Source organism: Colossoma macropomum, unplaced genomic scaffold (genome assembly GCF_904425465.1).
Source record: "Colossoma macropomum unplaced genomic scaffold, Colossoma_macropomum, whole genome shotgun sequence".
In the NCBI taxonomy this organism is placed as follows: domain Eukaryota; kingdom Metazoa; phylum Chordata; class Actinopteri; order Characiformes; family Serrasalmidae; genus Colossoma; species Colossoma macropomum.
The window spans coordinates 9,683,820-9,709,048 of NW_023494787.1; the positions used below are offsets into that span (position 1 = coordinate 9,683,820).

General features: G+C 38.3%; 2 protein-coding genes across 2 annotated transcripts in view; both read right to left on the reverse strand.

The window, feature by feature from the left end:
- Nucleotides 1-957: 957 nt before the first annotated feature.
- On the reverse strand, nt 958-7,271 carry LOC118805336 (NACHT, LRR and PYD domains-containing protein 1b allele 4-like). The gene is made up of 3 exons (XM_036566062.1): nt 7,036-7,271; nt 6,371-6,826; nt 958-3,138 (listed from the first exon to the last, which is right to left on the reverse strand). Exons 2-3 carry the CDS (start codon nt 6,723-6,725, stop codon nt 2,198-2,200), a joined length of 1,296 nt encoding a protein of 431 aa, XP_036421955.1. The 5' UTR covers nt 6,726-6,826; nt 7,036-7,271; the 3' UTR covers nt 958-2,197.
- A 7,144-nt stretch (nt 7,272-14,415) lies between these two features.
- LOC118804866 overlaps nt 14,416-25,229 on the reverse strand; it is a 36,709-nt gene continuing 25,895 nt past the window's right edge. Inside the window, exons 13-23 of the mRNA XM_036565485.1 lie at nt 24,665-25,093; nt 23,888-24,316; nt 22,849-23,274; nt 21,046-21,306; nt 19,033-19,284; nt 18,667-18,912; nt 17,583-17,840; nt 16,388-16,690; nt 15,961-16,224; nt 15,784-15,867; nt 14,416-14,807 (exon numbers count right to left, since the gene is read on the reverse strand). Of these exons, the coding sequence (XP_036421378.1) occupies nt 14,741-14,807; nt 15,784-15,867; nt 15,961-16,224; nt 16,388-16,690; nt 17,583-17,840; nt 18,667-18,912; nt 19,033-19,284; nt 21,046-21,306; nt 22,849-23,274; nt 23,888-24,316; nt 24,665-25,093 (3,019 nt within the window). The 3' untranslated portion in view covers nt 14,416-14,740. The remainder of the gene's footprint in view (nt 14,808-15,783; nt 15,868-15,960; nt 16,225-16,387; nt 16,691-17,582; nt 17,841-18,666; nt 18,913-19,032; nt 19,285-21,045; nt 21,307-22,848; nt 23,275-23,887; nt 24,317-24,664; nt 25,094-25,229) is intronic.

The following is a 25,229-nucleotide window of genomic DNA, read 5'->3' on the forward strand; positions in this document are numbered from 1 at the left end:
CATCGAATAGTTAAATGGATTTCACAAAAACTTTATAAAGAATGGTTTACTTTTCCATCAAACTAAAATTCTGTTTGCTGCTGAAATGAACCAAAGCTGCTGAATTTCTTGAGTGCAAGTCAGCATGTGCTGGTAACAGAGAGAAAACATTCTTTAATGGTAGCTGGACTCAGGTCTAGACCAGAAAATAAATTTGGTAAGACTGACGGCTGAGACAGAGACAAAACAGAGTACAAATACAATAATAAAACCAAGTCCAAGACAATAATAAAAATTTCAACACCAGACCAGAGTACTACAGCTCTACTGGATATAAAATATAGAGCCATATGTGTTTCAGTCATAGAGTACATAGCTTCCAGTCTTCCTATGCATTATTTGTGTGTAAAAGTCATTAATTTATTATCTAAGCAGTGCTCTATAAAGGGAACTGGGGGCAAATTGTAACAAAGCTAATCATTAGCTTGCTAACATTAATTTCTTTGCAAGCTAGCTGCAGAATGAAATTTCTCCATGTTAAAACTCCATGGTGTATGTCCCACTATCTACATAGAAAAGCTAAATTCAAAAGGTAAGATGTTTTCAACAATATAATGGAAGAGTTACTGGGTTAACATCATGATTTACAACAGATGATTTTAAAGGGAATTAAGGGTTGTGTCCAAAAGTTTAACATCACTTTGGCAGAGGATGTTGATAGGTGGTTTAGGTGAGGAGGCCCTAAGTCAGGTTTTGCTTAGGCCCCAGGAAGGCTAGGACCAGCAGGACCGTTGTGCACACAAACACACATTCTCAAGTTCATGTGCATTTTCTTTGTCTGCCTATCATTTCTACTCAGGGGTAATTACCAAAGGTGAGGTCTACAAGATGTCAAATGAAACTTGAACAATGAAATTGCAGACTTGAGAATATGGCATCTAATTCATCAAGGTTGCAGTAAATTCCTTCTCTCTTTCCAGAAAGACATTGCCACATTATTTGTAACAGTTTATTTGGGAAGTTTCCAAAATCTGGGAATCTCCGGCATTAAAAATGTCTAAATATGGTCACTTGCAAGGGTTACTCACTGAACAGAGCTGATGGATGGTAGCCATGTGGAAATGGTCCTGCAGAAAGCATCACTGAGCTGTTGTGGGTGTTTATCACAGCACAGATGAAGGATTTTTGGATCTGCACTTTGGGTTATGATTTCTCCAGCTTGTTGAAGTAAAGCTTTCTGAATGATAACTGGGAGATAAATCTCATTTCCACACAACAGCAGGAGGTTTATCAAATAACTCTGCTGCTCACATTTCAGAGAGGTTGTCCACACTTGGCAGAGAGTCATTGACAAATCCCTAAAGGTAGGTAGGTAGGTAAGTAAATAAATAAATAAATAAATAATAAGTAAAATAAATAAATAATATAAGTTAATAATGATAATCCTTGATCCCACTATTTTACTTAATTTCTGACATTCAACATACATAATTTCATATCTTACTGAATGGTTAATACCTGAGGTTTTCTGAATGTCTGAGAATCGTCTTCAGCCCTGAAAAAGACACAACACTGTTCTCCAAATTAAGGTGAACTGGTTTGTCTCTGGATTGGCTGATCACAAAGGACACAGCACAGCACTGATGAGGGTCAAGATGTTCTTCACTCAAATCTAAACTATAGTCTACTCTCTCCAGGAACCGGAGACAAGCTTCAGAGGACTGAAATTCATTTAGGCACTGACAGAGGAAGACAGCATCAACAGAATACTCTTCATCTGGTTCATCATGTAGAAATGTGTTCAAGACTTTCTCAAAGAACCCATCAAAGGTTCCTTTCCGCTGGTCGGGTGGGAAGAGGCACTTTAGAAGAGGGATGTTGGTTTCTGATAAAAGCCCACACAGAAAAGGAATCACATATTTCATGTGCTTACTCTCTTCAGTCTGACAAAGCTGGAGTACTTCATCAAGTTTTTGGGGTTTTTCCAGAAGCCACAGGGCAGAGAAGAACTCCTGTATTGTGTTGTGAAGAAATGCACAGAATGTCCTGGCAAATGCTGGTGACACAACTGACACTGATCTCAGAAAAACACCAGCAATGCAACTGTCACTGTAATCAAATTCCAGGTTGATAGTCTTTAGCTTGGTTGCACTGAATGCGCTCTCTGCCAAAAGTAAGATTGTGTCCCTGCAGCCTTTAATGTGTCCATCTAATTGCCTCAGTTTCTTATTTCCATGCCTCTGAATGCAATGATTCGTATATACAACTCAGTAGCTGTGCATTGTTTATGAGCACCTTCAGATGTACAGTGGGAAAAGCAGGCCGACACCATGGACGCATACATTGGGACATGGCAGAGACTGAACAGTGCTGGATTGTTTACCACACTGTTTACTAATTCTGGATCCTGATCTGGCATTTGCGTAAAGTAATCATAGATAGACTCTTCACTGAACCCTTGCACATATACTTTGCATGTTGGCCAGTCAAAGAATTCATCATCCTCTGTTTCTGGCCTGCATGTTATCACAATCTTAGCTTCAGGCAAAATGTCATGTTGCATAACTCTTTGTAAAATACGGCTGTCATGAAAGTCACTGATCCCATCAAAAATAAGCGTGACATTTTCAGAGTGTTCCTGAGGATACTGAGTAATTTCTCCAGTCTTTTCTCTTAGATGTGCATTTGACATTAAGAATGTGTCTAAAAGAAGATTTTCCAGGTTAGAAATGTTTGAGATATTTGACAGTATGTTTTTATCAAAATAAAACATGAAGTCATGTTTTTTGTCATGTCTCTCTATCCAGAGATACAGCATTTGCCGAACAACTGATGTCTTCCCAATTCCTGGTTTTCCTACTAATAGGATGCTTTTCTCCTGGCTATCAAGGAGATCTTTAGGAGACTTTTTGTATGTGTCCTGAGGTATGTAAGATCTCAGCTTTTTTGATCGGGGTTTCTTAGATTTATTGCTCTTGAGTGTGATTTTGTTAAGTGATTTGTTCTTTTCTGTGTCTGTATCCAACACAAGAGGAATGTAAGTGAATTTTTCTTGGGCTGTCCCTCCAAAGAAATGAGTGCTCTGTTTCCATTGCTGATCAAGAAATATTTTTGCATTTGTCTTTAAAAAGTTTTGAAGCTCATGACATGAGGTGGGCCCTAAAATAAATGGGAACAACAGAGAGAGAGGTGAATATCAAGAATCCTTCACATTTGTTTAAATCCTACATTGTTTTGTATCTTCTAATGGTATTTCATTTTTACAGAAATGGTTTGACAAAAAGTCTAATTGTCACAATTTTCCCCTTACCTCAGTAGTCAATCACCAAGACATGTTTGTTGTCACAATTTTTCTACTTTATTTTAGCGCTGGATCTTTGAGGCTAGCACTAACAAACACTACAAGTCAAGAGACACCCAAATGTTTCCTGTAAATACATCCACAAAACCTCTTTGAACAAAACTTTACCTTGAAGCTGAACATAGCTGTCATCAATTTCAGACAACAGGTGTTATGCTGAATTCTGACTCCTCTTTGCAGGTATATGGATGCTACAGATTACATTCACAATATTTTTTGTTAAGATAAACAGCTGTATGCCAAAGGTTGAACACTGCCTATTTTTAAATGAGGAGCAGAAATAACCTCGGGTTATATTAATCCCACGTGAATTGACATGTTGGTGAAAATGCTGTCATATCCCACGGAAAAGGAGTATTGAGGATCTCAAAAAATCATTTACTTGTGTTCTTTTTCTTCAAATAGCTCTTTGTGGATTTTGAGGTATGTTTTGGATCACTGTTTTGTTGTTGAAGTCAGCCTCTTTCCTGACTAACTGTGCTTCTTGACTAACAGCATTTGTTTTTTTTTGTTTTTTATTGGAATCCATATCTCCATCTACCTGTGTAATGTTTCCTGGGCCACTGGCTGCCACACAGTCCCAAAGCTAGTTGATCCACCCAAAGCTTAACAGTCAGCAAGATGTACTTCTCATCAAAGGCTGTTCCTTTTCTTTCTCCAAACATAGCTTTGGCGTTTGTGACCAAAAGTTCAATTTTTGAATTGAACATTAATAACATTGAATTTGATTATTTTTATCTTTAATAATTTGCTGCAGATGTTGTGTTTATTTCACTTCAAAAATCAACCACACATGTAACTTGGCCAGGTGCCCTAACTTTTGCAAACAACTCTATGTTTATATATTGAAACAACATATATCATGAATATAAACTAAAATCCATATGCTTGTGTGGCATGCGTGTATACAAAGGGAAGTCAGATTTCAGCATAGCACAAGTTGTTAAATTGCTGCCCACAGCAACCATCTACATTGTGAAGTTTTGCTCCTTTTACAAATAGTTTTTTATTTAAACACAACCGACCAGAAAAGCTTCCGCAGGATTTTACCAACCAGGAGTCTTTTTCCCAAAAGCTTAGTTGTCTATGTAGGTAAGTTCTGTCAGAGGTCCTGTCATTAGACAAGCAAGTGTTCCCCAAATCCTTAGTTCAAATAAATATTTGCAACCATTGCCAGCGAGCTGAGTAGTTGGAGCGATAGCTCTGAGGGTGCAATTAACAGCTTTGTTTCCTGTTCCTGATCAATACATCATAGATTCAGAAAGTTTGAACTAACTGAGACAAATAAATTGTGAAGTTTTGTTCACAATTTTACTCTTAAAAACGATTTCTCTATCAATTCTCTTAGAAAGACAATATTGTTGTTCGAATAAACTGTTCTTTCTGTGTTTGTGTTGTATTTAGGAAAGTAGTAGCTTTTTAAGGAACCAACATAGTTCTGGTTTGCACAGCTAATTAAGAATAGAGGTGGAAACAACTTGTAGTCTCTTGTAGCTCATCTGGTAAAGTGCCTTTTTATAGGTTCAAACATAATGAGTTCAGTTCTCATGTAGTCAAATATCTGAGGTTTTCAAAGTGAAAGATGATAGATAAAATTCTGTTTTTACCATAAAAACATCTGTTATGACCACTTTAAGAAAGAAAAGAAAATGAATGCATCCAGATATATGGGCCACAAGGTTTATAGTAATTTGCTGCAGGTGACAAATCTGGTGCTTAGGCTCTTTAAAATAGAGATGCTGGTTTATGTTTGTTTTGGTATTTTACTTTTGGTACACTAAATGTAATTAAGTCATTACAATGCTAAGCAATAACAGCAATTCATATAGCCCAGCTAAGAGTTTATATAAATTACAGAAATTCTAATTTAAATTCAAAGCAAAACTTTCAGGATGTATCTTGTTGCAAAGTAAATTAATTTTAAGTTATTAAAACAAGAATTAAATGGATGCAGCCCAACCTCAATGATGTAGCCTAGACTGACATTCGTGTTTTAGGTTTTACTTTTCACATGTTTAATTCATGTGATGTTTTTGGGAAACAGACATAAGTTGCATGTTCGTTATTTTAAAGACCGTACTATGTTGATTCAGCAATGACTTGTGTTGTTGTTTGGGAAACGCACCCCTGATCATTTAATGTGCAAACAAACAAAATAAAATAATTAATATAGCCTGTCAGCTTGATTATATAACACAACACAGTAAACACTAAGAAATAACTAAACACTGTCTAACTCACCTAATTAGTTAGCTGATGTTGACCATCAGCTACCAAGCGCTGCTGGAGGACATGCTGAAGAAATGAAAGTTGTGAAAGGAGGTTTGGCTCAGTTCAGTGGATTTAGATGCCTATTTCTTTAGCAATCTAACTGCTGATGTAATTTGTTTGGCTTTAAAGCTTTAAAAAAGACCTCTGAGCGTTCATCACAGGGTGACAGTTTTTCATTTTCTGATCTCATACATGTGAAGCCTAAAGGACTTCACACACCAAACATGATAAATTAATTCAATCACATGTGTAACTGACAATATCCTGCACACCAAATTCAGAAAGCAAATTCAGCCAGAACAATTTTGCTAGTTGCAGATAGTAACTAGCTAACTTCTTCACAAGTGCTGCTCAGTCTCCCACCACCTTTTTCACTCACTCTTCCCCAACCTCACCCAATCCCAGCTGCATTCACATAGCGGTGAAATTAGTCAATTTTTTTCCAAAAAAAAATGCTTAACTGTTTATTAAAACGGACGTAATATATATAGACAGGTGTCCACATACCTTGGTATACTAAAGCATAACCCATTTGAGGGAAACATTGGTCTACTGGGAAATCTGGACTATCTGGGATAAGTGGAAAATTGTGTCAATTAGATTTTTCGCGGAACCATTTCTTTAACTTTTACCATGGTATTCATTTTTCATTCTTATATTTAAGAACCATGAGAAGTCTTAACTCTACAAACCAGGAACATGAAGATATTGTGTCTTACATATTGGTCAGAATTTAGTTTGCCAGTTTACTATACTTACCATGAATGTAATCATCCTCTGGTTCATCTCTAAAGGAGAACTGGCTGATCCAGGCATGTGGTTTACCAGCCTGCATAGAGGACTGCAGCTTTGGTAAGACAGATTTCCTCTCAAAATCCAGTATCTTGAGAAACTGGTAGCAGGCTTCCTCACCCTTATTCATGACCCAGGTCAGTATTTTGCTGGTTTTGTTGTATTTTTCAGGTTCAGCCTCAAGGAGACTAACTTCATAGCTGTTGAGAACATCCTGCTGGTGAAGTTTTTCAATAATAAGAGGCAGGTTTTGAAGCTCTTCATACAGGTGTTCACGAGCATTGCTGACATGCTTTAAGGCAGACTGATTTGAAGAAGCCATATTAGTCCTGGAGATTCTTTATGAACTCAAGCCAACTTGAAAAATCTTATCTCCGCACTGCAGTGCTGTGGCTCCTTAGACATAGACCGAAAGTCCGCCAGCTATGAAAAGAAAACAGAAAGCCTTATTTTAAGAATACATTTGGTACTTTTGATTTAATTGCAATTTTTAAATAAATAAACAGATAAATACATAAATAAATAAACAATACCAAAATTCCTTTGAAAATAAACTGGCACTGAAACGTCTTTAAAAGCCTCTGTACATTTATCAACAAGAAATGCAATCAAACAGAAGGAAAAATACCTACCAGATTCTTTTCAAACATGCTGGAGATGCTGAATCAAGTTTTACTGTCTGAAGCTGGGTTTTGTCCTTGTCCTTGACAGGTGAGGAACAGAAATAAGCGGATTAAAAGAAAACAAAGGAATGCAAGTGATTCAGCTGAACGGATGAAGAGTCATGACAAGCAAAAAGAACAAACACTCTTCATATTTTTTCAAGTCCAAGAGCCCTTAGTCCTTTTATAAAAGCGTCATAAAGCAACTTATCATAAAGATCACAGCAGTGCTACTGCATGTATTAAAATATAGTTAAACTCTTGGCCCAGAAGCCCGTTACTGCAGACTGAAGTGTTTCATTTTAAAAGCAGGAAGCAGGAAGTGTTGACAGCTTGTGGGAGGAACTGTAGGCTACTGTTGGTGTTGAATTACTACCTAAGTTCAGTGTTTAAATAACATACTTAAGAACTTAATGTGCTGAAATGTCACGGAGTGTCGTTTTAAGTCAAGTTATTTATTTTTAGAGTTCAAATAGACACAAAAAGGGAACCCATCCTCCTCTGGTCGATACCGGATAGCATGTAAAATGTTAAAAATACAGAAAAGGGGAAAATAAAGGAATGAAGGAAAAAAAATGAAAAGCTAAATATATATATATATATATATATATATATATATATATATATATATATAATAGTATTTGTCTGTGGACCTTTAGTCTTATCTCATTATATAAAATTCAACGGATGTTTCACCAATGAGAACTAGGTCTAATATATGAGAGCAACTTAGAATGAGATAAGACTAAAGGTCCACAGACAAATACTATCCAAACTATCCAATCCAATCGGTCCCAATTTGAAAGCAACTAACATTACTGCATGTACGGCATCCCTCCCCCACACGCAGGTTAGCCAGAACGCAGTGGTTGATAGGGCAACTAGGCATTAAACTTATGTCCTCCATGGCATCCTCCTGACACGTGATACGGTAAACTCACCTCCCCCACTGTAAGCCCGGCAGCCCACGCAGCACCAAAACAGGCCCCACCGCCCCACCTAAGAGAGAGAGTAACAGAATGACAGTCCTGAAGGAAAGAAGTCCAGTCCAGAAGCTAGACCCAAGGTTCAAGGTTCTTGCTTTCGGACTTTGTAATGCCCCAGCAATGTTTGAACACTTGATGGAGAGGGTACTGGAGGGTGTTCCATGACAGGAGTGCCTAGTCTTCCTGGACAACATACTGCTGCATAGAAGCTCATTCGACTCCACTGTGGCCACTTTGCACAAGGCACAAGGAATCGGTACTGCAGGGCTGAAATTACACCCTGGTAGGTGGCTGCATAGATGGTGAGGGTTTTGGTACTGCAGAAGACAAGGTGCACGTCATATGTGAGTGGCCCACACCCACTGAGCAGAAACAACTGAAAAGCTTTTTAGGGCTGGCCTCTTATTACAAGAAGTTTGTGTGGGGGTCGTGTACAGGTTGCTCCAAAAAGAAAAAATTAAAAAAAAAATTCAACTGCTGAGAGGACTGTCAGTCAGCTTTGGAGTCCCTAAAGCAAGGCCTAAGAAGTGCACCTATCCTGTCACCCCAGACCCAGACCCTAACCTGCCCTTCACCAGTGGAAGTGGTGTTGCAGTACTATAGCAGAAGTGGCCTGATGACGAGAAAGTAGTGCCTGTTTTAGCAAAGCAATGATCATGCCTCCCTGCAGTGGCTAATGACTGTCAGAGAGCCTGAAGGGCAGGTGGCCCGTGGGCTGGAGGAGCTACTGACCTACGAATTCACCATAATGCACTGTGCGGGTGAGTGGCACGGTAAAGCCGATGCCCTGTCCTGTCCTCCTACTCATGTAGCGAGCAAGCAAGCACTGCAAGCGCAGAGAAGCCAGAGAACAGGAGCTGAGTCAGAGGGTTCCATAGCCGGATTAGGCGGGGTACAGGGCGACCATATAGATCTGTGTGGTGGGTGGGCTGCAGGAGGTGGGCAGTTACAAGTGGGCTGAACAGCAGATGCAGGACACAGACCTATAACCATTGATGCAGTGGGTCCAACCTCGGTCTTTTCTTTTTGAAAGACCCTGTTTGTCTCCATGACGGAGGAATTCCACACAAACAAAAAGAGAAACATTTTACTTTGAACATAAAATGTAAACACAGCCAGACTAATGAGGTCATATATATTTCTACATATTGTTTAATAAAAAAAAAAAATAACAGCTGCAGCCCCTCAGTGGCTGTTTTATTAAGCAATATGTTGTATGAAAACCACTGTACTAGATCTGTCTATTACTACAATGCTTTTGAAAGGCAAATCTACAAGGAAGGTGAAGTATATTTAGAAAGGAACATTTTGATAGAAGAAGGTAAAAACACTTTTAGCATGAATTTGGGGCCTGAAGTTCTCTGTGTGCTCTGTTTGTGCAGGGGCTAGGAATGTGAGTTGGGGGCCCTTTGCTCCCATTGGGAGTAGGCCTCTCACTTTCTCCCTTCTTCTCTTAGGTCCAAATAGATGAGATCATTTTAAAAAGAACCATATGCTCTGTCTCCTGTTTCAACAACAAGAACCATATATATATGCTGTTGGTCAGTCTGTTCGGGAGGGGACATTTAGAATTGGCACAGATCCTCTCTCAGGTACTCTATAGTGCTTGATATGATACTGTTTTACTATGTAATAAACCTTTTACTGGCAACTCAGTATCGGCGGAGTTTTTCTTCACAACATCTAAACACCATCGCCACTAAATAAACAACAAAGGATATCAAACCTTGCTGACTTCCAAGATTCTCCACAGAAACTAGACTGTTACAGACTTTATATGCAAACACTATGTGTCAATTTTCCAGACATAGACTAAAGACTAAACTGCAGCACCAATGGTTAATCACCTTCAGAAATGCATTGTAGCCTAAGCTTGGGCTTAATGTGGTTTTAGGAAACTGGTCCTATATTTGTTGCATTATGTCTTAAAAACAGAAAAAATTTGAATTTACCCAACTACTTCACCATAACCTGCTACTTTAACACATTTGAGCAGTCCATATTTGAAGGGCTTATATCCTACATTGTTCTTGTATTTTATTTGTTTCACTGAATTCTACTTGTGCTGTTTTATGTATCAAAATGTATTCTTAATGGGTCTATATCCTAAATTGTTTTGTATTTTATTTTTTCATCTCTGGGGTACACTTATAACATGTGTTACTTTATGTACCTAAAATGGTCTTAATTAATATTTTCATGACCATTTTCCAACCTGTCTTCAGCCAACAGAACAGGCTCTTTTGTTACTGTACCTTCAAGACTGATAAAATATGAAAAATGAACTGAAATGCTCTTCAGAACTAAGGCTAAACTGCTGTAGACTGAGCAGGTGGATACACGTAAATGAGTTCACTCTCTTGACTTCACAGGAACAGTGAATTCAAAATAAGCTGATTTGCAGCATAGTTTACATGTATGCACCATATGGATTGTGTAGTGAATTGTGTAGTGTAGTGTGTGTTTGAAACTTTATCAGTGTTTACCAATTACTTCAAACTCCTTTATTTCAAAAAAGCAAGGGAAATTCAGTTTTTCAAGATAAGAGCTATTTAAATGACCATTTCCAACCTCTTTGTATCCTTTATGCTGCATTCACATATTGGTGTTGAAAATGTCGCAGTTTTGTGCTTCATCATCAGTATACTGGCTTGTCACCCTAGCAAGCTAACGTTCTTTACCTCACTTAAACCCAAAGTTAACAAAAGTTAGCTGGCTAGAGTTCACAAGCAACCAGGTATAAAACAATTCTGTACTGGAAATCACTGCATGTGCTCAGGAACACTTCCAAAAACCACTGTATGTGAACACATTTTGTTGCTGCATCCACAAATGCAAGTTAAGAGTACCATGCAAAGAAAAAAACATATATAAACAGGATCCAGAAACGTTGCCGCCTTCTCTGGGCCTGAGCTCATTTAAGATGGACTGAAGTTGAAAAGTGTCCTGTGTCTGACGAATCAAAAATTGAAATTCCATTAGTCCACATGGCATGGGGGACTTGCACATCTGTGAAGGCACCTTTAATGCTGAATGATATATACAGGTTTCTAGGTCCATCTAGACAACGTCTTTTCAGGGAAGGGCTTGCTTATTTCAGCAAGTCAAAGTCAAACCACATTCTGCAATAAAGCATTGATGAGTTGGTTAACAACTGTATTTCTCATGTTGGAGTTTGTACAGTGGCTTGCGAAAGTATTCACCCCCTTGGGTTTTGTTGCATTGCAACCTGGAATTACACCATATTTTTATTTGGATTTTTTACAATGGACCTGATAAAATAGACCAAATTGTTTAACAGGAATGAGAAAAACAATGAAAAATTGTGAGTGCATATGTATTCTCCTTTTAAATTGAACCCCCTACATAAGATCTAGTCCAACCAATTAACTTAAGAAGTCACATAATTAGATGATTAAGGTCCACCTGTGTGTATCGCATGATCTGTCTAATGATGTCAGTCTAAATACACCTGTTCTGAAAGGCCTGTGAGTCTGCAACACCACTAAGAAAGCAACATGAAGACCAACTTGTGGAGTAGTATAGATCAGAGTTGGGTTATAAAATATATGGATAAAATATCCAAAACTTTGAACAGCCCACAGAGCACCATTAATCCATTACAACAAAACTGAATAAATATGGCACCACTAGAAACCTGACAAGAGAAGGCCTCCCACCAAAATTCACAGTCCTGGCAAGGAGGAAACTAATCAGAGATTCAGCAAAGACACCAAAGATGACACTGAAAGAGCTGCAAAGATAGGAGAGATGGGATTTCATTAAGCCCATACACTCCATAGAACAGGGATGTTTTAAAGCATGTCTGTTTGAAGTGTTTTTGAGGTTTAAACTGATGTAAAATGTTGCATTTGTTCAGCTAAATTAAAAATTTGCATTTTGCTCTGTCATTTAAAGTATTTATTCAAGTTCATAAAACAATTTACATCACTTGTTACCATGTGAAGTCTTTTTTTACAGTGTAGACTGCATTATAGCTTCATAGAAGTTTTTATTATCCCTTATGTTCATACTTGATACTGTTTTTCTGAATATACTCTCCTGACATACCCTGTCCCCTACCAAGAGAGGAAGCCAAATCCACAACTCAACAGGTTCAAAGCTAAACCTGGCATATGTGATGCGAGACAAAAACACTGTCTAGAAAAATTCATTTAATTTATTAACAACATTCTCCAGAAATCAACTACCTACACTGTAAAAAATGGTTTGTCAGATCAACCTAAAGAAATACTTCATGTAGTGGCAAGCAACTGAACTAGTTTTATTTAAATAAAAAATTACACTGATTGAAAGAATCATTCGACGTATTTATTCAGGCTCTCAAAGTATTTATTTAGTTTTGCCATTAATTATACTGTGTAAAAAAAAAAGTGTTGGTAAAATGACTGATTTGGCATTTAGAAATTATTTAACCTTGAACTGTAAGTTAATAAAACTTATTTTGATTACTTTTTTTCATAAAAATATAAGGCAGATATACTTACTGCTTTCAAGTTAGAGCACAGTGTTAAACCACAAAACCACAATATGGACAGCAGATGGCGCTAAACACAGTAGTTCTCCTTCTGCAAATTAGTGTTTCCAGCTCCCATCCTGTAATCCAGCTGTTTTGCTCATTTTTGTGCTCCTTGTGCCTGAGTCCCATCATCATCACTGATGGAATTCTCATCATTCTGATCTAATAATGATCAAATCCATCTGAAAGTGATTCAGGTGTTCAGGAAAAACACAACCCTGGGCTGAGTAAGTAGATTACGGAACTGGAGGTAACACTTTACTTGATAACAGTTTACCGTAGGTCCAGTTCATAAGACTACATCACAATTACATAAGTCTTTTATGACAAATGACAGAAACCTACATAAACATTTATAAAGGCTTATTCCAGTAAGCAGCAGTCTGTCATTAAGGCTGATTTAGTCGACTTGAATGTCTAGTTGCCATAAAATAAGTTTTTTTTTCTCCTTTTTTCTGTATTTTGGCATTATTATTAGGATTCATAACATCTTATAAACAGACAGATGAAACTCAAGGGCCAGAGAAAATATATAAAAGTCTGTCAGTACAGTGTCATTACACTGCCATAGTGATTTATATAATCTTATGAACTCAAATATAACACTCACTTAGGAGCAGAGTATATATACATAACTCATTACAGTGTTATGACATTACCATGTCTAAGCATCTTTTTTACTCATCTTTGTTTTTGCAACCAGTTTTCCAACATGAACTTTGTGTTTGACATACCAAAAATACACAAAGTGAACTGTCATAATGTATTTTGTCATTTCACCCCAGAGAGTGTTAAGACACAACCTGTCAGCAAAAACTTGCCACTTGATATAGGTATTATGTCAACTTGACATGGAAGTTGACAAAAGCAACTTATTGGAATAAGCCTTTATAAATGTTGAGGTAGGTTTATTTTAGTTGTCATGAAAGACATATGTTATTGTCATGTAGCCTTATGAACCTGACCCTTGGTAAAGCATTACCCTTTACCTGAACTGCACTACATAACCATGCCATAAACATGTCTTGGAAGATTTGCTGGAATAATTTTATAATACAGAGAACATCGATTTCTTTCATATTTTCATTTTAAGTTCAAACTAATAAGCAACAAAGACATTTTTTTATTCCTTATTAAGAGTGTGAATAATTCTGGAGGCTTCTTTATATTGAAATTCAGCTTAAGGTCTGTAGTAGCCCTGAAAAAAAGTTCATTTTGAGAGAAAAAAAAAAAAAAACAGTAGTCTATTTAAAGAATAAAACATAGCTAAAAACACACAAGATAAGCTCCGCCGGGACGAAAAACTTTGCTGCATGCATCGTTTCTTCCATAATACTTGGTTAAGCTTCCAATTGCCTTAATGACCAGTGAGAATCCTGTCAAGCAAGCATTACGCCCACTCTTCCACTAACTTTGCTCTTCATGCGCAAGAGGAACACAGCATTGACACTCCCACATTCCAGGATGACTACTACAGGGTGTCTGCATGTGACCGGTTCAACAGACATGATGAAACACTGGGACGGTTTGACAGATCAGCAACATCACCAGACCTCAATCCCAATTCTCAAGTGTGTTGAGAATAGAGCAGGTGAAATCTCAAGAGACTGGTATAATCTTAGCTGACAGCCTTGATACTTTTATTAAGGAAAAGGGGTGCTTAACCAAGAATTAGAAAAGAAATGATGTATGCAATTATTTTTTATTATCCAGTGAGCTTGAACAGGTGTACAGTACTTATCTAAGGCACTTAAGATTGGTACTGCTCCATGATCCATGAGGTCTTAGTGCTAAAAATTCAGCAGGAAGAGTCAGAACACTAGATCAGATTCTGAATTTTATTCAAGTACATGCTGGGATTCACGCACAGCATGGTCTTTATCAGTCCAATGAACACTTAGTCTGACATGGTTTAAGCAGAGATACTAGGGGTCAGGGGAGGGAGCAAGCAGAAGGGAAGATGGTGAAGGAGGGAAGTGAAGAAGGAAGGAGCAAAGGTAGGGGAAGAATGTGAAGCACGTCTTGGTTCAGGAAAGGGTGAAAACTTTTGCACCTCAGGAGGAATACCTGAGGTCCTTAAAATGGAAAAATTTGAAAATCTGTCAGTGCATCTCTTGTGATCTGTGCAGAGTATACTGGTTGACAATGGTCACCAGATCTCAAAGCGTTTATCTTTTAGAAAGGGCTTTTTATCTGTGATTCTGATGTTGAAAAGCCTGTAGATATACATGTTTATTAAAAATGTCAACTAATAGATATGCAAACATACATATTCCTCAGCCACTTTATTAGAAACCCTACCACTGCAGCTCCACTTCGCTGGTGTACAGTTAGAGACAGTAGCTCATCTCTTGATGCAGAGTTTATGTTAACCATCCTCTAGCCAGTTGCTGACCAGAGTAAAGTGATAGCAAAAATATGACAATAATATTAATAATAATACTTTCAGGATGCACGATATGCATCACAACATTCCATTTTTTGAAGTGAGCAAGTTAGAAGACAAAATGCACCAGCAAAACAGAAGTGCAATGAACTAAGAACATGAGGAAAGTCAAACAATAAATGAATGCATTAAAAACATTAAAAATTAAAATGATTAAAAGTAATGATTAACATTAAATAATGGCACAATTGATTGATATCCGCTCTACTCTGTTTTACTATGCAGTTTATGCACTAACAATAGACTGACAGTTGTTGTTTAGACGTTCTCTATAATTGGTCTAAATCTGTCTTTTTCTCTTCAGTAAGTCGTTCAGTGTTCTAGCAGCACTGATGATACACATGACATACACTTTTGTGAGTAATGTGACCTTGGATCATCTGCCTCTACTACAGAGTCACTATTGGCTCTATATTTTTAGGCGGTGGATCATTCTCAACTTAGCAGTAACACTAACATGTTTAAGCAATCCTGCAGTCAGAAACTGACCAATGATGAATGAGGTAGAGAGGGGCTGATAAATTGCGCATTTGGGCTACAGCTGGGCAACAGTCTGTAACTGTACGAATATAGTTGTATGCAAAAGTTTGAACACCATCAAATTATATGTTTTGTTCATTTTCTAAGTGAAAGTAAGTTAAGCTTTTGCATATGACCGTACATAGTGGACCTGTAAGGCTGGGGGGGAGCTCATAAAGAAGGTTCATTTACATGTATTTGTCTCAGATGCAGATACAGATACTTACCGAACTATCTGTATATTACAGCTACTGGAGACGATGCTAAATATTCTTCTTGCTAAACTGTCACTGATGTCATTGTGACTCAGACTAGAAAACGAAAAAAAAAAACCCAAAAACATTATCACCAACATATGCATAAACAGTAATATACATCCAGGCACATATACATTGTACACTCACTCAAGCATGTTGACTTTGTGCAGGTGTGGGAGAAGCAGTTCCAGGCAGTGGTTAGTCAGCCGGCAGTGGCTGAGGTCCAGTTCTGACAAGTCATCAGTGTATTCCAGAAACAGCGCCAGTGATCTGCAGGCCTGTAGGTCCAGGTGAGCCTCACTGAGATCCACCTCTCCATCCAGGGCCTGAGAGAGAGCTACAGCGCGAAACATTCGCTCAGTCCCCACCTGGACAAGAGCCAGGAACTGAAGCAGCAGAGCTTTACTGCAGCTGAGAGAGAGAGAGAGAGAGAGAGAGACATAAAAACAAAGAGAAATGGAGAGTTAGTTATGAATATAGTCACATTCTGACAAGGCAGCTTTCAGTTTGAAGCTAAAGCTGAATTTTGTTCATGCCACTCCTGTATGAGCTCTGTCCTATGTGCGCGTCTCACCGTAGTCTGACCATGCACAAGGCAGAGAAGAGGACATCCACTCCAGCATCCTCTATCTCACAGTCCTCTAGAATAAGCTCTATGTGCTTCGGGGCTTTCAGAATGACAGTGCTGATGACTCTACAGTCCTCAGTGGTCAGATGTAGAGTGGTGTTCTCTGTTTGTGTAGTTAGGTCCAGACAGGCCCGGCACGAGAAGTCCAGTCTGTTCTGCAGAGAAGAGAGCACTGTTGTTGCTGCCTCCTTCTGGAGCTCAGAGACGCTGCAGCAGTGGAGCAGCTTCAGCAACAGGAGCCTGTCAACACTGACAACAAATCACAAACAGTTATATGAATTCATATAATATGTCTTCACTGGGTTAATGAAAATATAGATTGAATTCAAGAAAAGTAGTTTTCGGTTTTTACTTTAACTGTGTTTTTTTTTTAAGTTGAAGTGGGAAAGTGTAGAATTTGTCAGACACTCTTACCCAAAGCAACTTTAAATTTTAAGTATGTAAGTACAGAAGTAGGCAAATGTAGTCTTAGGAGTCTTGACAAAGAAGTTTTATTAGTATAGCAAGTTGTTCTTGCCCATTTAGGAAGTCTGCTGTGTGAAGGACAGTGGCGTTATCCACTATGCTATACCTATAAACGTTTGGCTCTGAATGAATAACAATAACAATTATAAACTAAACTGGCTTGATGTGATATGATAATGTACTGCAGCTCAGGCCTCTTCTCTGACTCAGTCTGCTGCCTATATTCTCAAAATTGTCTCTTTTCATTCCGTCCTTTCTGCTTTCCCTCTTTGCAGTCTTCACTGGACCAACTCTAAGTTTCATCTCTATTTATCGTTTATGTTGTCTTTTCTCTTTCTGTCCTCTCTGCCTTTTGCCTTTTTCTGGTTAAGCCAGCATTTTCCTAAAGGTAATAAAATGCTACAGTTATGTTGAATTAGGTCTATATGCAACATGATTCTACACAATGGTTTATTAATATAAAGCCTGCAGACCTACAAAGCATATCTAGGCTTGTTCAGTTGCAGTGCCTAAAGGCTTCACTGCACTTCACCACACAAAGGAATCAGTAAAGTAGGCTACAGTTAATAGCCTAATGTTGGTACCTATTTATATTCATAATTGGGTCTGCAATTAAATATCCTGACTTAAATAGTGTAAATCAGCCTCAAAAGGGATTATCTTTGAGTTGAATTACCTGAGATGGGAAACTCTATTGAGCACTGGCAGAATGCTCTCCAACTCCCTCTCTGGTATGGAGGTCCACAGCAGGCTGAGAGAGACAGCTGTGCAGCGCTGAAGGGTGAAGCGCAGGGCAGCACAGTGGAAAGAGTCCAGCTCTCTACTGTTCAGGTTGATACAATTCTTTATTGAACTCAAGAGGCTGGACACACAGTGAGCTGAGCCAGTCTCATATATCTCTCTGATGATGGACAGCACAACGCTGGAGCGCAGCCTGTGGAGATTACATCACATCCATCCATAAATGTAATATGTCAGCATGATAATCATACCATATCAGTGCATTCTGAAGTTGCATTTTGAAGTTCATCTGTTTCTTTGCATAATTTCAGCATTCTCAGCTCTGCAGTGACACTGACATAGTAGTGGTATATGAGAGAGTGTTGCACTGGTACAAGTGGATCACACAGCAGTGTCCGCAGGACCTTTTTAAACACTGTGTCCACTTTATTAGACATGCCTACTTTGTTGGTTCACCTTGTAGATTAGAATCAGAGTGAAGTCAGAGACAATGACTTATCTGTAGCTGTACAGTTTGTGTTAGTCATTCTCTAGTCCTTCATTGGTGGTCAGTATCTCATACAACACTGCTGTGTGGTACACTCTTTAGTGCTGAGAATGACCCGCATCACAAATAATAATGCTCAGTACTGATTTCTTTAAATGCTGAAGTCTTGTGGGTAAACTTACAGATAGCCTTTTACAAAGAAAAGAGTCAATATTGTTCCACACAACACTATTGGCTTTAAACAGTTGAAAAATATTGCCAATCTAGTTTTTAGTGCAAGACCAAATACTCTTTATATGGTTTAAATCTGGACCAGGCCGGAACCATTAGTAAAAAACATATTCTGATCTTTGTATCTCAAAATACTTTTCAGTGTTGTTGAACTGTTTGAAGCCATCAATGCTGAGTGGAACAATACTGACTCTCACTTGGCCGAAAAAGCAAAAGATTAAATAAGCCTCCAAGGTGAGTAGATTCCTTTTCAAATTCTGACTGTACAACTCTGCATTGGAACATGATGTTACTGTCTTACCTTTTGAAATGAACCTTATCAAGGAAAGGCAGAAGCTCCCTGGCATGTTTATAAGTAATACTCCTCTTCATGACATTCACAGTAACACAACAACCTCCTTGTTGGACAAAATAAATAAGCTCCTCCCAGCTGAGAGAACAGGAAGTCAGGTCTCCTCTCAACTTTTCTAGGAAGAAGCAGGTTAGCGTCCTATCCTTTACTTCATACACCAAAACAGCAAACTGCTGGAGAGTCTCTTTAGACAACCTACAAACACCGACAGATGGAAAGACACCCACACAGAAACAGTTTGTAAATGAACCATATTCTAAATTCTTGTACCTTTACTACATTTCCAATTTCCTACAAGTCCTTCCATAAACATACCTGATAGTCAGAGAACCAGGATGACACATGAGGCCAATGAGAGAATGAGCCTCCATCTCACACTCAGTGAGGTTCAGACACTGAACTGTCCAGATGTTCAGGAGGGAAGCCAAGCTGCTCAGGATCCTGGAGAGCTTCTGAGTTGACCAAACTCTCGTCAGAACCACAGACAGCTCCTCGATGACCAATGGAACGCAAGCTCTTTCTGCTCGAAATGCTTGGGCCATTCTTCCTACCACACTGTCATTCAGACTGACATAAAAAGTCAGAAAAACACATTAACAAAAGAATTAACAGACAACTTACTCTGCAAACGCCAGAGACCACCCTTCATTTAATTTCCAGTCAAAACAACAAAGAGGCATTTCAATTTTAAAGAAATCTGGAGGGATATTTTTCCACATGTCCAACAGCTTCTTGACAGCTACACACATCCTCCAGACTCATAGCTTTGTCTTGTCATGGTGGAAGGATGGACAGAAACACCTGTGGATTTTTCAGATTTGAAGTCAGAGTGGAGCTTGATTTTCTCCTTTCTTTCAAAGATGAAAGCTTTAAGTACTGTTTATCTGATGAAGACAGATTTGGTGGTCTACCAGGTCTTACACAGTTGAGGCCCATTTTCTCTCTGTCCATTATTCATTTTTGGAACTCTTACTTAACAGCAATTTTGACTAAAAATAATGGCTCTAGGTAAAAGGAGTATGTTTAAAATCACAAGTGTAAAGGGAGAAAACATTAAAAGTAAAAGGTGACTAAGTCATGTATGTCCTGATCTTTGTCAACATATTCAGAAATATTTTAAAGTCTAATCAAATTAGAAAACCTTTAACTAAAGGCGGCAAGCTTCAGTTTTGAGGACCCCTTCACCATTTCCTGTTGGTTCCCCAAGCTATAAACAGAGCCAGTTTATGAGGAGCCTGGCCTCTTTCTATTACCCCCGCAATATCAAAAACATGACAACAAAAAGCCAGAGGGCACCCACAAGCAAGTCCCCAATGAATGGGAGTTAATAGAGCTAAATGGCTAAAAACGAAAAGTTAAAATAGTTTCTAATCCCTTGCCCACAACTTTCCTTTAATTTTAGAAAGTAGAAGGATGTATTTCACTAAAAAGAAAAAAAACTTACCTATATATTTCCATTTTTTCAACAGCAAGCGGGTTTTGGGCAGCAGGAAGCTAGCATTACTGCCACTGAGTTCTGATTGGGTTGCGAGCCGAGCAGCTCACTGGCTGTTCGTGCCCACAGATATCACGGACGTACATGAGGCACCGTTTTAAACTCCTATAACCTGACTTTAAAAGCTCTTTAAAAAAATATAACAGCAGTGTTAAAATGCTTTATGCTATTCAGTTTTCAGGAAATGATTGCATTCTTTTACATTAAAAATGTTCCAGCATTTATAAAATATGATTTTGCTCAAGTGCTCCATCTTAACCCATTCATTTTAGACTTGCTCAGGAGCGCCCTCTAGCGTTTGAGAAACCCAGAGTGGAAATTTACCTCTTTACGAGTTCTCCGCTATAACCACTCTAGCCACAACCACTCTGGTACTAGCTATAGTAATACAATATATCTACTGACAGTGAAACACTGACCGATGGGTCATCTTACTAACGTAAATGCTGTTTTTGGCTTATGATGTGAGGTGACTTGTTTAACGTTCAATTGTGCTGTTCTATTAAAGCATTACTTTTATAAGGTCACTAGATGGACTTAAAGTATGATTGCATTTTCAGGTCCTGAAATTTAAATACAAAATTGTATCACCTATAAAAACCTAAATCCACTCAACTTCAAAGTTAACAAAAGAGCTAACATATATCATTTCAAAATATGCATGGCTAACTAAAAAATAATAAAGATGGTTATGTGTCATATGTGGCAAGCAGAACAAATGAGAATAGGCATTTCTTTAGGTCTGACAGTGTGGACAAAAATCCAGTACTAATATATATAAAGTTGAAGAATCTGTAACACTGACGAGTGTACATCTAGTAAGTTCTACCTACCAGAGTTTATGTAGGTGTGTAATGTGTCTGAAGAGAAGCACGGCTCCTCTGAGAGAGATGGCTCGGGGCTTTAGAGTGAGGTTGAGTTGGGAGGGTGAGAGCCCCAGTGCTCTCCCCACAGCTCTGCACTTCTTACTCAGTAAAACTCCATTTACTATGAAGGTAGAGTCCATAGCAGCAAGTAAAGCAGTCAACAATTCCGTCTCTTCTGTATACTTAACAACTAGTTCACTTAAACATGGGATAAAGGATTCTGCATATCTAAAACAAGAAGTGCAAAAAAGTTACAGTAAGTTAAACAAACTATCATTAGTCTAAATTGAACCAAAAAACATTCTCTCATCTTTTAAATACACACAAATAGCAAATTAAGTGATTGTGCTTATAGGCATTGTGACAGTTTTCCCCAGATAGTTTCGATCTTTATCTTTCTTGCCGAAGCTTTGTCTCTTGTTCCTTATAGCTCCACCACCTCAGTATCCTGTTTACCTGTGTCTTGTGTGTAATGCTGTGTCCAAGTGTTGTTGGGCACTGAGAATAACCAGTTTTTCTACTTAAAAAGTGCACCTGAATGCTTGACAAAGTCATGTTTACAAGTGGGGAAAATAGAAATGCTTGATTACACACAAGTTTATGAGATGACAAATAATGCGACCTTTCACCTTTTCCACCAGCAGAAAATTATAAACTTGGCAGTGAATGGGGACAAAACCACCTGATGCACTTCCTACATGATTTCTGTGCTTTTAAATATAGCAAAAAAGCAATTTTCCATGTAGTGGGTGTATCTTTCAACAAGCAACCGGCAGAGTAAAGCTGTATTTATTAGTCAACCGTGTGCTACATACAACCTCCCAGTGACCACACAAATGCAGCATAACCCCACTCAGTAACTGTTTTCAGGTGATTTTTGTCTGTACTTCTCTGTATATCTACATACTGCACTAATGAATGCACTTCTAATGCACTATTGTACTATTTTTGGCATAATATTTCATATGGTAGTGTGTGGTTTTGGATGCACCTTTTGCCTTGCATTTGCCTGAACACTGTTCCTTAATTTCTACTTTACCCTTTCACTGTGGTGACTGTTTTTGAGCCTTCTTCCTGACTGTTGGAAAAAAACATTTGAAGCTTTGGAGCACTGAAAACTGGTGGTTTGCATAAATGATAGCAGCCATAATCCTGAGAGTAGAGAAAATCTCACGGATTTGCTTCATGATTTCAGTCTGACAAGTGCATAAGAAACCTTCAGTGTTTCTTTTGAACTTGCAAATAATCATGCTCCTATAGTAAAGTTCCACAAAAGTGCATTATTGTTTGCACAAATATTTTCTTTCATCCTTTGTATTAACGTATTACTTATTCATTATTACTCCAAATACATGACTGACGGTTTCACATCCCTCAGCTTAAGGGATAAGGGACAGCACTAAGACTTTCCAAATAGTCAAAAGCCCTTCTGCTGCGTCAGTCATGCTTGAAGTGTCAGATATTGTCAATCATGAGGTAAGAGTAATTTGATACAAGCAACCTCATTATAAAATTCAAATAAAAATGTCAGAAAGTGTTGTACCTATCCTTAATGAGGAAGAAATGTCACTTTAAATTCAGTACATTTCAGTTTTATCATTCATTACTGAGATTTGCCCTGATTTCTTGCATTACATGATGCAACTTGACCGATCACGTGCTGCTTTTAAATGGAGTGGTAACTGGCACATATGGCGGATTATTGGCTGTGGTGTAAAGAGCGCTAATTATATTTTGAAATCTAATAAAACTGCAAAATGTAGCTCAAACCTGAGTTGTGAGATGTAGGGCAGACATTGAAGGAAACTCCTCACTTCACTCTCTTCATCGGACCAGCCCCACAGCTCCACTGGTTTCTTCTCTGTTTGTAGTTTCAGTACTTCTAGAAGGAGGGAGGCTTTTCTCTCTGAGAGGTCTAGGAACCATATTGCAGGAGCTGACTGGTAAACTGGCAGTAATGCTGGAAGAACATTCCTGCCTGTTTCAGTCTCATACTGCTTCACATGCGAGTACAGATCCAGCAGGAAATCACTCTGTATGTAGCTGAGTGTATGTCTAGGGAAAGAGCTGTAAGTGCACACTGATGTTAACAGCTCCAGTGTCTTCAGTCGCATCCGTCTCTCACTCTCTGCTGCTTGATGAATCAGATTCACCAGAAACTTGGCAACTTCTTTATTATTACCATTGAGGGAAAACCTAAAAAAGTGCATATTAAATATGAGGTCAGGACAATTCACATAATACAAAGTTTGCAAAAATACTTACTATTTGCCAGACAAAACATATTTCCTTACTCATTACTTTACTTCTATGTTAATCTGTGACAAATTATCTCACAATATCTGCAGACAATTTTGCTTGTTTCAAGCATTACTTCTTAAAACAAGCAAGATTATCTGCCAATATGGTGAGATAATTATTTTTTAAAATGGAAATTAAGTAAAAAATGTTAAATAATGTTATAATATTCTTACATCAGTCTAACAAAGCCAAAACTAATTTAAACAGTGCAGCCCAGGGGCTAAATTCCTGTATTTTACTGAGAGCCACAGAATCACTAAAATCTACCCCTGTGCTGAGAGATTTAGTTAAAAGACACTCAGTACTCAGCTAAACTGTCCAAATGGAAGAACCAGGATATATTCCCTTCATGCTCATCATGGACAGTTTTATGCCTTAAAGGCTCCCAATAATGTTTAGGGAAGGAAAAAATCCTGACAAATTCTAAAACAACAGGGTTTATCAGCTGTAGTGCGCACAGCACTAATTATACTGTAAGTCTAACAAATCTGCAGTATTTAGCTCAAACCTGAGTTGTGAGATGTAGGGCAGACACAGAAGGAAACTCCTCACTTCACTGTCTTTATCTGAGAAGCTTCTCAGCTCCACTGGTTTCTTCACTGTTTGGAGTTTCAGCACTTCTGGTAGGAGGGAGGTTCTTCTCTCTGAGAGGTTTATGATCCACTCTGCAGGAGCTGACTGGTAAACTGGCACTAATGCTGGAAGAACACTCCTGCCTGTTTCAGTCTCATGCTGCTTCACATGTGAGTACAGATCCAGCAGGAAAACACTCTGTCTGTAGCTGTCTGCGTCTCCACAAGGGAAAGAGCTGTAGGTGCACAGTGAGGTTAACAGCTCCACTGTCTTCGCTCCTGTCTGTCTCTCACTCTTTGCTGCTTCATGGAACAGATTCACCAAAAACCTGATAACATCTTCATTATTATCATGGAGGGAAAACCTACAAAAAGGGCATACTAAATATGAAGCAGGAAACAAACGAAATAATACAAACCTTTGCTAAAAAGTCTACTGCATTTTGATTTTCCATAAACAAATAAACATGAAACAATATTTAAACAAAAACACATCAAGATTTTGTGTAGACATTTAGAATTTTGGCAGAACTAGATATTTTTCCTGCAAGTTCATCATGATGGACAGTGCTGTGTTTCATAGTCTCTGGTTCCAACAATGTTTAGGGAAGGAAAGAACTTTGGACAAATTCTAAAACAGGGTTTATCAGCTGTAGGGCACACAGCACTAATTATACTGCATGTTCAATAACTCTGCAAAATGTAGCTCAAACCTGAGTTGTGAGATGTAGGGCAGACACAGAAGGAAACTCCTCACTTCACTGTCTTTATCTGAATAGCCTCTCAGCTCCACTGGTTTCTTCACTGTTTGGAGTTTCAGCACTTCTAGGAGGAGGGAGGTTCTTCTCTCTGAGAGGTTTATGATCCACTCTGCAGGAACTGACTGGTAAACTGGCAGTAATGCTGGAAGAATATTCCTGCCTGTTTCAGTCTCATAGTGCTTCTCATGCGAGTACAGATCCAGCAAGAAAGCACTCTTTATGGAGCTGTGTGTATACATATAAGGGAAACAGCTGTGGGTGCACAGTGATGTTAACAGCTCCAGTGTCTTCTCTCCTGTCTGTCTCTCAATCTCTGCTGCTTGACAGAAGAGAATCACCACAAACTTTGTAACCTTTGTATTATTATCATGGAGGGAAAACCTACGAAAGGGAGTATTAAACATGAAGTCAGAACCACTGACATAATACAAAGTTTTGCTAAAATTCAGGAGGATTTTTATTATCTATGAAGAAATAAACAAGAAATGATATTTAAACAAAAACACACCAAGCTTTA